The sequence below is a fragment of the Morone saxatilis genome, unplaced genomic scaffold, assembly GCF_004916995.1.
Source record: "Morone saxatilis isolate NCDOM2014 unplaced genomic scaffold, NCSU_SB_2.0 Contig18, whole genome shotgun sequence".
NCBI classification, from domain to species: Eukaryota; Metazoa; Chordata; class Actinopteri; family Moronidae; genus Morone; species Morone saxatilis.
Window position 1 is genome coordinate 13,388,900 of NW_023339740.1, and position 10,947 is coordinate 13,399,846.

At 38.4% G+C, this 10,947-nt stretch overlaps 2 protein-coding genes across 2 annotated transcripts in view; one reads left to right on the top strand and one right to left on the bottom strand.

The window, feature by feature from the left end:
• Positions 1 to 4,532, top strand: part of LOC118328549 (activin receptor type-1B-like) — a 10,419-nt gene extending 5,887 nt beyond the window's left edge. The window contains exons 6-9 of the mRNA XM_035662316.1: positions 567 to 723; positions 851 to 975; positions 1,094 to 1,224; positions 1,916 to 4,532. Of these exons, the coding sequence (XP_035518209.1) occupies positions 567 to 723; positions 851 to 975; positions 1,094 to 1,224; positions 1,916 to 2,041 (539 nt within the window). The 3' untranslated portion in view covers positions 2,042 to 4,532. The remainder of the gene's footprint in view (positions 1 to 566; positions 724 to 850; positions 976 to 1,093; positions 1,225 to 1,915) is intronic.
• Positions 4,533 to 5,198: 666 nt separating this feature from the next.
• Positions 5,199 to 10,947, bottom strand: part of prkag1 (protein kinase, AMP-activated, gamma 1 non-catalytic subunit) — a 6,705-nt gene continuing 956 nt past the window's right edge. The window contains exons 2-13 of the mRNA XM_035662066.1: positions 10,621 to 10,672; positions 10,423 to 10,523; positions 10,247 to 10,328; positions 10,097 to 10,155; positions 9,900 to 9,945; positions 9,749 to 9,803; positions 9,039 to 9,165; positions 8,334 to 8,499; positions 8,190 to 8,227; positions 7,809 to 7,955; positions 7,191 to 7,290; positions 5,199 to 7,076 (exon numbers count right to left, since the gene is read on the bottom strand). Of these exons, the coding sequence (XP_035517959.1) occupies positions 7,066 to 7,076; positions 7,191 to 7,290; positions 7,809 to 7,955; positions 8,190 to 8,227; positions 8,334 to 8,499; positions 9,039 to 9,165; positions 9,749 to 9,803; positions 9,900 to 9,945; positions 10,097 to 10,155; positions 10,247 to 10,328; positions 10,423 to 10,523; positions 10,621 to 10,672 (984 nt within the window). The 3' untranslated portion in view covers positions 5,199 to 7,065. The remainder of the gene's footprint in view (positions 7,077 to 7,190; positions 7,291 to 7,808; positions 7,956 to 8,189; positions 8,228 to 8,333; positions 8,500 to 9,038; positions 9,166 to 9,748; positions 9,804 to 9,899; positions 9,946 to 10,096; positions 10,156 to 10,246; positions 10,329 to 10,422; positions 10,524 to 10,620; positions 10,673 to 10,947) is intronic.

Here is a 10,947-nt window from a genome sequence, read left to right on the forward strand (position 1 = left end):
TCTCTCTCTCTATCTCTCTCCCCCCCTCTCTTTCTCTCTCTCTCTGTCGGGTTGAGTTTCTCTAGAAATTGATTCTGTTTCAACTTGTCGCTGCAGGGCCGCTGGAATTTGTTCGCCATCCCCTGCTTTCCCCATCTTCACAACCTAAATGCACTACCAACATTCAAAAGTATAAGAGGACTGGGGATTTTTGCCACAATGTCTGATCTGGTGGGAATACAGCCTAAGTCACTGTTTTCATCATGTGTAACTGGTGTTACAGTCGAGCATCAGACAGTTTTTACTGCTTGAAACTAAAATTGGTAATAACCACCTAATGAAAACTTAACCATTATCTACTAGCTATTTTTGAAAGCAGTGCTGAATCCTCTGCTTATGCATGCATGGAAAATAAAAGTGCAGTTGAGGACATTCTGTTGCTCAAATTGAGTGTTTTCTATTTTTATCCCAAAGAAGGAAAATTGCATAACGCTTCTAGTTTTTAATAAAAGAGAGTTCAGCATCAAAAACACATTGAGAGATAAGAATTTAACAAGTGTCTGTCATGTGCATTTCTGTTTTGGTAGGAAAGCCAGGCATCGCCCACAGAGACCTGAAGTCCAAGAACATCCTCGTGAAGAAGAACTGCACATGTGCCATCGCTGACCTGGGCTTGGCCGTCCGTCATGACTCTGCCACAGACACCATCGACATCGCACCCAATCAAAGAGTGGGCACCAAGAGGTCTGTGTCAACATACACACCGGCAGTCGCTGACTGTCCGTTCCCACAGATATCTTTGACACCTTTCCCAGAATATCCTTTAATTCTGCACATCATTACAGACTGGGATTGTTTTTACGTCTCACAGGTACATGGCTCCAGAGGTTCTGGATGAGACGATCAACATGAGACACTTTGACTCATTCAAATGTGCTGATATCTATGCTTTGGGGCTGGTCTACTGGGAGATTGCACGCCGCTGTAATAGTGGAGGTCAGACTCTTTTGTTTTCACTCTGGATACTCAACCCGTGTTGTTTGTGTTTCTTTATCAATGTTAACAACTGAGATCACAGCACTGATCTGAACTCAACCTTGTCCTGTGTTATCAGGTATCCATGAAGAGTACCAGCTGCCCTACTATGACCTGGTACCTTCTGACCCCTCCATAGAGGAGATGAGAAAGCTGGTGTGTGACCAAAAGCTACGACCCAACATCCCGAATTGGTGGCAGAGCTACGAGGTATAAAAATTTATTTATACTAAACATTTGTTACCATTTAAGATCTGCACTTACACTTGAAAGGTAATTTCAGTTTATTAGGTCTTATTTTTGATGGTTTGCTCATAATTCCTGTCTGTAATCATTTTATTTAAAATTGTTTTATTGAAACAAACAAAAGGGCAGAGTTGTATAAATGTTGTACGTGGATATAATACCCTTGTACACCCATTTACACTCACAAATGACTTGTATTTGTAATGGCAACAGAAAGAACAAAGGGAGGGTGGGGCAGAAGGCAGGAATGTTGTGAAATCACTAAAAAGAAGTCCAAGAAGTTATCAGGTCAAAGCCCATGTTATCGTGACTGCTGGGAATGATGGCCAAAGCTGCAAAAATAAGATCAACGATGCAATAAACTGGGTTATTCTTTAAAGCTCTTTTTTTGAGTGAAACTTTTATATTTTTTTGGTATATTTTCAAGCCAAATTAGATGACTGTCAAATTTCCCCATGAAACATAGACAATGGACAATAACATATATATCTATCCATCTATTGATATTTAAAGGCAACACAATACAGGAACAAGGTGTTGTTTTTGAATACTATGCATAGACTACTTGAACTACATTTGTATCATCATCATAATCATTCATGAAGTGTATTATAGGCTTTTAATCCTTATTTGCTTTATCCCCCTGCTGTTCCAGGCCTTGCGTGTTATGGGCAAAATCATGAGGGAGTGTTGGTATGCTAACGGAGCTGCCCGCTTGACGGCCCTGCGCATTAAAAAGACCCTGTCCCAGCTCAGCATTCAAGAGGACATTAAAGTCTGAGCCTCGTCAGCAGAGCACGGCGAAAGAGCCCTGAGCAGGACCCGACTCCAGACCGCAGGACACTGAGAAGAAAGGGGCCGGGCCGTCTACAAAGAACGCACAAAGTCAGAGAATACGATGGAGAGTCGCACTTTGTAAAATATCACTCCATAGACACTCCTGCCAGTTTTGAAGCCACTTGATTTCTGACAAACCCTACCTCGCTTACCCAGCCAAACTACTAAGAACACCTTTCCTGTCTTGTCCTCAGCTACTGCTGCCCTACCTGAACCTTTTTGTTCCTCTCTACACACTACACTAACAAGGATCCTTGGATTTCCTGTGTTACTTGTATGCAATCGATATTAGGATATGTAATTAACCAGTTAACGTTTTGAAAATCAGTTGCTGATATTTCCACAAAGTCTCTTTGATCACAGTTGGTAATAGTTGTCTTCGAAATGGGGGCAGGCTGGGAGTGTTTTTAACTTATTTTTACTTATTCTGTTCTTTAAATGACTTGATCTTGTTGTTAATATATGGGTGTTTGTGAGGTTATTTCTCTGTGCCACCTACAGCACACAGACACACCACAAACTGCTTAGAAATCCTTCAAAGAGAATAATCCATCTGGTTCTGCTACAACTGTGTGGTTTAGTTGTGTGCTGATTCCCATGTAAGCATGTAAAAAGCAGTTTGTGTAATCGCAGCCCATTTACTTTCAACAAGGTTGTTTTGAGACTTCAAAGTCACTGGAGCATTAGGGCAACTTGCCAAACATGATTTGGCCTTTGGACAACTTTCCTGGAGCCCTTCCCAAATAAGCTGTTGTGAACCTCAGGTTTTCCTTATGCTTACCAATCGAAACCTTTTTTGTCTGTTTAGAACAATCTGAAGCAAAATACACACATAGGAATTATTCAGCAGAAATGTATTTCACTAGGATGGAGGGTAAAACAGCTGCCAGAGACTTTATGTGTTTGTCTTAGCTGACACACTCACTGGGTTCAGATTGGGACACTTAACAAAAACACACATAGCAGCATGCTACATGTAGTACATTTAAATGGTAGTTAATAGTAGTTATTCCAGTCAACAGACCATAACCTGCCATGGGAGTGAACGTTGCTCCAGTCCCTCAGATAAGCTGGTACTCTGCAGCAACCACTACTATTTACACTGTACCTTAAATATGGGGCAAAGATGTTTTTAATTCCTTTTAAAATTCCAGGAATCGGAATATTTAGTTTTTATGTTAATTTTTTTAATATTTCAAAGCATGTCCAATGTTCTTTTCCCCTCAGGGCGCATTTTCCCTGGCCAAGTATAACTACTGCACATAAACTAGCTTTTTAAGGTGATACTTGTGTATATATGGCATTTTAATTAGATTTTGTGTTGATACTTAGGTCATGTTTTAGATTGAATCTTTTATACTGGCTTTTTGGTTGGTGGGAAGAAAATCTAAGACTTCTGTCTTGCGGTTTGTAAACAGAATTATCCACTTTCTGACCTCTAAAGTAACATAACTATATGTAACAGACACTGTTTATGTTGAATTTCTCCAATAGCCCTCTATTACTGCAGAGCAGTATTTGATTTTTAAGTGATGTTTCCCCTCACGGCTCCTTTTGTTCACCATACAGTACCTCCTCAATGTGGAAATTGTACATGGATTGTTTCCTTCAAGCTGTCATTGTCAGAAATCACTGTCTACTTTGTTTTATGTTTTCAGGAAATAGGTGCACTTTTGTCTTTAGCGTAATGCAGATTCAACAGGTACTGTTTGTGTGTAGTCCCATGTTATTTATATTTGTATGCCGTGAGTCCCTACGAAAGCCTGAAAGGCCACATGTGCACTACTACTGACCTCACAGCATTCAAACCAAATTGTTCTCAGAATCCTCTCTGGTCACGGCCTCTAGTGTTTATTTAAGATCACATTACTAAAAAGGAGATTGTTGTAACGGATCATCTCAATCAGATGCCGTACACTCCATCTGACTGGAAACTGTAAAGAGAATCTGACTTTTATTTGGGAGAAGAAATGTTGAAATCAAATACTACTGAAATGTCTCAGTGCTGTCTCACAAATGTGTTTGACCAATACTTTTTATTTTAAAATCACTGGCTCACTGCACTGTACTGTCTTACAGGATGTTTGTAAGAACGAATAGACTGCACTTGATGCTGTTTTTAGGCTGTGGAGCTCTTCTGTGTGTTAGGTGTTGGGAGTGTCAACCATATTTATACACTAAAGGGGTATGTTTGTCAAATTGTATCTGCCTTACAATGTACAAAATGCATAGCTTACTTAAGGTTTTTAATACCTTGCACCAAGTATATGGAATAATGGGGTCAAATAAATTAGGTATTATTCTACAGGTTGTGACTAGTCCCAGGTCTCTGTCCAGTCAAGGCAAAGACACAACTGCATCCATGTAAAAAACCCTTCAGGACTTCAATCATGTACCTTCTAATATAGAGTAATAAATGCAATTGTTTTCCTATGTGGTGTCTTTTGTTTTACTTTCTTTCATCTTTGCTAACCCAAGAAAAAAAAGGAAGTGTTAAATCAGCTTTAAAACTATTTTATATCATCAATGGATCAATTGTGGTGGTGAACTCACAGATTTACTCTGCAGTTCCCCACAGCTCTACAGAGCATTTTAGCCTCTTTTAGGTCATTGTTTCGGTTTTACTCAAGTGCATCAGTCCACTCTGATTTTCAGTGGCCCCCGGCGGCTGTGTAAGGAAAAAAAGCACTCTCTATCAATTAAAGGCAATAAAAAGCCCCCAAAAAACTAGCCTGTGTACATTTAGCACCTAAAGAGCTATTTCCCTCAGAGGTTGAGAAGTAAATATTTGACATTCATCAGGTGAACACAAACAAGTCCCCATCAATGCTGATGTTGCTCCATATCTGCTGGATGTGTAAATACACAAGCATTTCTTTACATGTTCACCATATCAACATTACAGGTTTATGTCAGTGTTTACGTTTTGTTTCCACTGCCCAAAAGTGGCCCCAAAAAATCAGTGATCATCATCAGTGCAGGCCTAACTTAACTAAAGTTAATGTTGCAGTGTAAATCCATCACTATCATCACTGCTGCATCTTTAGATAAAGGTAATGTGATATACAAAATGTCTGCATTTAAGAGAAATGCCATTCAAAACAAATTCAAAGAACCTTTATTGCTCATCCTTTAAACTGTAATCTCAATGCAGATTAGTACAAAAACTGTGCATTTATTCATAGAGTTGTACACATTCAATTTCAAACATACCAAAACAGGACGAGTGGCATGTTCCTGGCCTATCTGATGAAAACAGAAAGGAAATGCTGGTATTTAGTAAGTCCCCTGATGACAATGACCAGAGAGCAGTGGAGTAAATCTAGAAACTAGACTTGATGTTCTGACATAACACACCAAAAATATATATAAATCAGAACGTGAACAATACCACATAAATCTGAATTGTTAATTTGACCAATCATTTAGTTTTAAGTGATGGACCACTTTTTTTTTTTTTAATTTGCAGCATTAAAGCAATAAGCAAAATCCCTTTAACGTTAATAATGCCAAAACCTGAAGTGTGGAAGAACAGAACAGGCAGAAAAAAGGTGTCTCTAATGTAAAATGTACAATCCATTAAACCTTTTGTTATACACGACAACACAGACAAAATGGCAAAACATAAAACTGATAAATATCCAGAGCGTGTGCATTCAAACAGAATACAACAATAGTTAACGGTCGTCTCTAACAGCGGATTCACTGACGCTGTTCTAGACTCCACCAACGAGTTTGTCTTGGGGGCCTAAAGTGCCCTTCCAGGTTTGCTTCTTCGCTGTCTGGCTACACAACAAGATTAAAACCTGAGCCCTTGAATTCTTCACACACAGCTAACTGTGGTAACTTCACTTAATTGACATAAATCCATTTTTTCTTCTTTAGTTCATTGAAATTGGATTAAAATTGTTATTTTTATTATTAATATTTTATTATTTTTGGAGCAACAGGTCCTGAAGCTGAAACCTCTAATTTTCCTAAAAGCCCTGACTTATTAAATTTAGTTAGACCGTGACCACGGTTCATTTACATCTGTGAAATCATTTTAAAAATACAACTGAGCAGTACAGGCTACTGACCAGCTCCAAGGTCTGAATGATAAATTAATCTGAATTATTTTACAATCTTCACACAAAGCTAGCATGTAGCAAGGTTTTGGACTGTATGTATGGCACATACATACAGATAAATACCTTAGTAACCATATATCCATCAATATTTATTGCAAATGATCGGGGCGAGTGTAGTTGTTTATGGTAGAAAAATAATAAAAGATATACAAGTCAACCCTCCACCTGCATTTAAGTAATCTGAACTGAATGGATCATTTAAGCCGGATAACATCATACTACTTATATGTACAAAGAACAGGGCGCAGTCAAATGCCGTAACCTGCCAGAACAACAACACGAATGTTGATCTGACAAAGTTACAGTGTGTGGAATTACCTTTACATTTGCTTTATATGCCTCTACTCCAGATCGATTTTTAGCCTTATTATAGAAATGAAATGCTGCCAACAAAAGGCCATACAAGTGAATCAGTTTTCCTTTAGCTGGTAACTGATTATTTGATTTATATTACTAGGAGAATACATTTATAATCAGTCATAATTAATGGTCCTCCTCTACGTATATCAGCACTAGCAGTCACAGAGAGATGGGAATGATGCCTGGTCCTCCTGAGAGGCTACAACTCCTCTCTTGTGCTTTTACATCTCTAGTGCGGCTTGGAATTTGGCTCAATTTACAGGAGCTTCTGCGTGTCCTGTGCTATTCCAATTTTATAATGCTGGGTTGTTAAAATGTCACATCTTTGCAGAGAGGGAGAAGTCATGTTTGAGTATAGGATAACAGGAGATGATGATTCAATATACTGTCTTAATTCCCCTCTCACATGCCTGTTTTCTTTCTCCCTTTGCCCTGACCTCTTAAAACTGTTCAGCCTTCCCTTGTTTGAGTTACTTCCTCACGCTGTTCCTGTGGACAGAAAGACCAAATCATCACTTAGAAAAATATGTGAATGATTACATTGAAATACTTCCTGTATATGTAAGCTCCAATAACATTAGACAGTTATACGACTGTACTTACCCTCTTCTCCATCAGTAAGCACTAGCGCCTGGAGGATATCTGAAAGGGAGACGATCCCCTTCACCACTTCCTGCTCGTCCACCACCACCAGCCTGTGCACCTAAAGAGACACACAGGAGCACCAATACTTTTACTTATGCCAAATAGTTTTCTCCCAAATTTCCTGTCTATTTTGCTTTCCAATATATACATCTGTTATTTTATCTGCTATTAGATGTACATGTTACTTTATTTCTAATGGTTTAAGTTGTTGTGTCACCTTTCTTAAGGAATTAATAGTTCACTGTAGTTCCTCCTACACACTTCACAACCCGTTCTCATTCCCAGGTCGTCAAATACGGACACGGTGTTCAGTTAGCTTCAATCTGAAACTTCACTGCTAGATTCCACTAAATCCTACACACTCCTTTAAGTTTGTATTAAATACAAAATTGGAGAAAAGCTGGTGCTGTTTGATGTGTTCCTGTACTAAGGAAGAATTTAAAAAGAAAATTAAAGTGTGGAGGAACATTTCTGACATTGTTTATCAGAGGTTGGACAGCAATACCCAAAATCAACACCAGCCACAAGAGACAAGAGACAGCTTCTCGGTGACACATAACGGCATCAAACTCTCACCTCGGCCTCCACCAGTCTGTTGATGATGGCCTCCAGGGTCTCATGTCTGTTGCAGGTCAACACTCCTTCAAAGTACTGAGAGCGGTGCTGCAATGCTTTGGTCACTGTCACATCCAGGTTGTTGTACGTCTTCTCTGCTGCCAGGTTCTGAACAAACGCAGGTCTTCAGGTTAAAAATGTTTGTTCATCTTAAGGAAAAACAGCAATGCGGTTCATGTACCAAGATTAAAGTAAATTAACAGTACAGTTGGGTAAAGTGCATGTAATTTAACATCCCAATATATAAAAAAATAATTGTTAGTTGCATCCCTTTTCCTATTTGCTTATAAGCCAAAAAAAGTTGAAAATACAACGAGTAAACACTGACAGATAACAACTTACTATAACATCAAATTTGGAGTATATATCCACCACTCGACCTGCAAGAGAGAGGCAGCAAATCAGCACACAAACAAAATAAATTCAAGAGGTTTGTGGTCATTAATGAAAAATCAACAAGGGTGTCATATCAACCAGCCCACATACCTTTGTCATCCACAACGGGGAGCGCTGACACTCGCTGATCGACAAAAATGCCCAGCGCAGTGTACAGCGGTGTGTCAGCACGGACCACTGCTATGTTCTTGAATGTGCCGATGTTCAGTTCCTCTATGGTTTGTTTCAAGAACGAAGGTTTTGGCATCTCTGATATCTGAAAACAAGAACAAGAGGTTGTGAAAACTTGATCAAAACTGTCGAGGAATGGATGTCTTTTTAAAGAACTTTATCAGAAATACTTTATTGATCCCTGGGGGGACATTTGTTTGTTACAGTTGTTCTACTCACACATGTTAAAGAATAGAAATAATACTTATATTACAATATCTAACACAATATGTGTTACTTAAGTAAATGTTAAATGGAAATAGAAATATAATAAGAGCCTAAGAGATATAATAAGATAACACAAGTCTGTATACAAAGTAAATGTAAACATATTCCACAGTATGTGCTGACACAGATTAAATAGTAATGAGTTTAAGATTGTGGTGTTGAATAAGTTATAGATAATTACAAGGAATAACTGAATAATTACAAGCATGACATAATAATAATCATGTGTATTGCACATTGACCCGGGTAAAAAATATATATAAAATATACTGTTTCCTTAGCTGGAGCTGGTCTTAACTCCGGCAGGTCAAGTATTTAATGTAGTAGTAGGGAGGAGAGAAGCTAAAAGCGACTTACAAAAAGCTTCAGGAACTTGAGAATCCTCTTGTGTGTGAGAATATAGAGTGTGTTTCCTGTCAGGGGGTCGATTACAGGCAGTCTGTGGATCTTATTCTTCAGCAGAGATGATACTGCATCATACAAACTGTGGCACACAGAAGTTAAAAGAGGACTGAGTCAATCAAGTTATTTTCCATTAAGCATGTTGTGAGATAAGACGGCCAACTAAAAAAATAAAAGGAGACATTGCTAAGAGATACTAATGTTAGTTAGTTAGCTAAGGGGTTTGTTAAGGTGTCTTGGATATATATATATATATATAAAAAATAAAAACATAATATTTGGAAAACAAAAGGTTGGAACTGAAATATTAAAAACTTCAACATGTTAATAATAGGTTTCTATCAAAAAATTAAAAATATCTAAATTATACAAAAGCTAATCCAGGTAGTGGTTTGATGTCTGTCTCTATTTCCAGAGAATGTGGACAAAAGAATAAGGATGTGGAGGATACATATAGACATACAGTATGTGTACTTCCTCAACAACATCTGCTGCTGCTTTAAAGAGTTACTGCAACAAGCTAAACCATCAGATGGCCTCTAGTTGTTTGCCCCAGCAAGCAGCACCCGTGTAATCAGGAAAGTGAAATTTGATACCAACAACAAACTGTAGATGTCGGGAAGTACGCCTGCAAACCAAACATTAATTTAACAAAAACAACTCACCTTGCATTGGGAGATATGCTAACCAAGGGCTTGAAAGAGTCTTGAAGGTACAGCTCTGTAATAAACAAGAACAGACCATGTAGTTTAAGACTTTCAGGATTACCAGAGCAAATGACAAGAAATACAGTATTTTTTTGTTAAACCTTCTCACCTCTCCATGTTTCAATTTTGTGTTCTTCCAACTCATATATCTGAACCTGAGAGATTACAAGGAGAGAAATCAATGCATGAAGCTCTTGATAAGAGAAAAAGACCACATTCAGCAACACAAAAGTCCTGCAGTTCAATTTTGTGACTTAATATGTTTCATCTAATCTTACAGTTTAGGGCTATTTCATTTCATCTTACCAATGGAGATTTGTAGTAGCGATGAAGGATGTTAATAAAGTCTGTGATGGTTAGCATACCTGTGAAGACACATGAGGAGAATAAAGTCAGTCCTTTATTTAATTTGGTCTTACACCGAGTGAACGTGTGCCAAGTGAAAATTACCCTTACCGACAAAGCACTGCTTCTTACTGTCCCACAGAGGCGCCGCTCTTACCCCATTGGACACAAGAGCAAAAAATGCCTTCTTGACCTGTAAAATGAATCACACCAAAAGGTTCAGTCTACAGTAGCTAATGGCAGACACATTTCTATCTTCTGTTTTAGACTTAAAGCTTCTGTTGTACCTGTAGTGATGTGTCAAACACAACCAATTTGGAGCTGGTAGGTACCAGGTCATAACACCGGTGAGACTTCATAAACCTGGTGTACACATTGTGCTCCGGGTCTGAAGGAATGAGAGAGAGAGACACTTTTGAGGACACTTGGGTTGCTATTTATAAACGACATTGTTTCTCAGTTTGGTCTCATGAGAAGCCCTTTACCCTCTGGGACTGGGTCCTTTTTACCCTCAAGATCATCAATAGTTACTGGAATCTGAAAGGAAACAATTAAAGGTCATTAAAGTGGAGTTTGTTTATGCCACTTCCCAAACGAATGTGAAAGCTCTGGGGTTGTTTGTTTGTTTGTATAAACAAAAATCTGCATAACAACATGGCTAAATAATCTCTGACTGGCCCTTCAAGTGAGGCTAAAGCTTTATGGGTTACACAGTGTGTAGAACTAGTGGTTAGGTAACATTGACATGTTTATGTATAATGTTATATTAACTAACTAAGGCTAACATTACTGTAGGACTGGTTGGGTTTAGG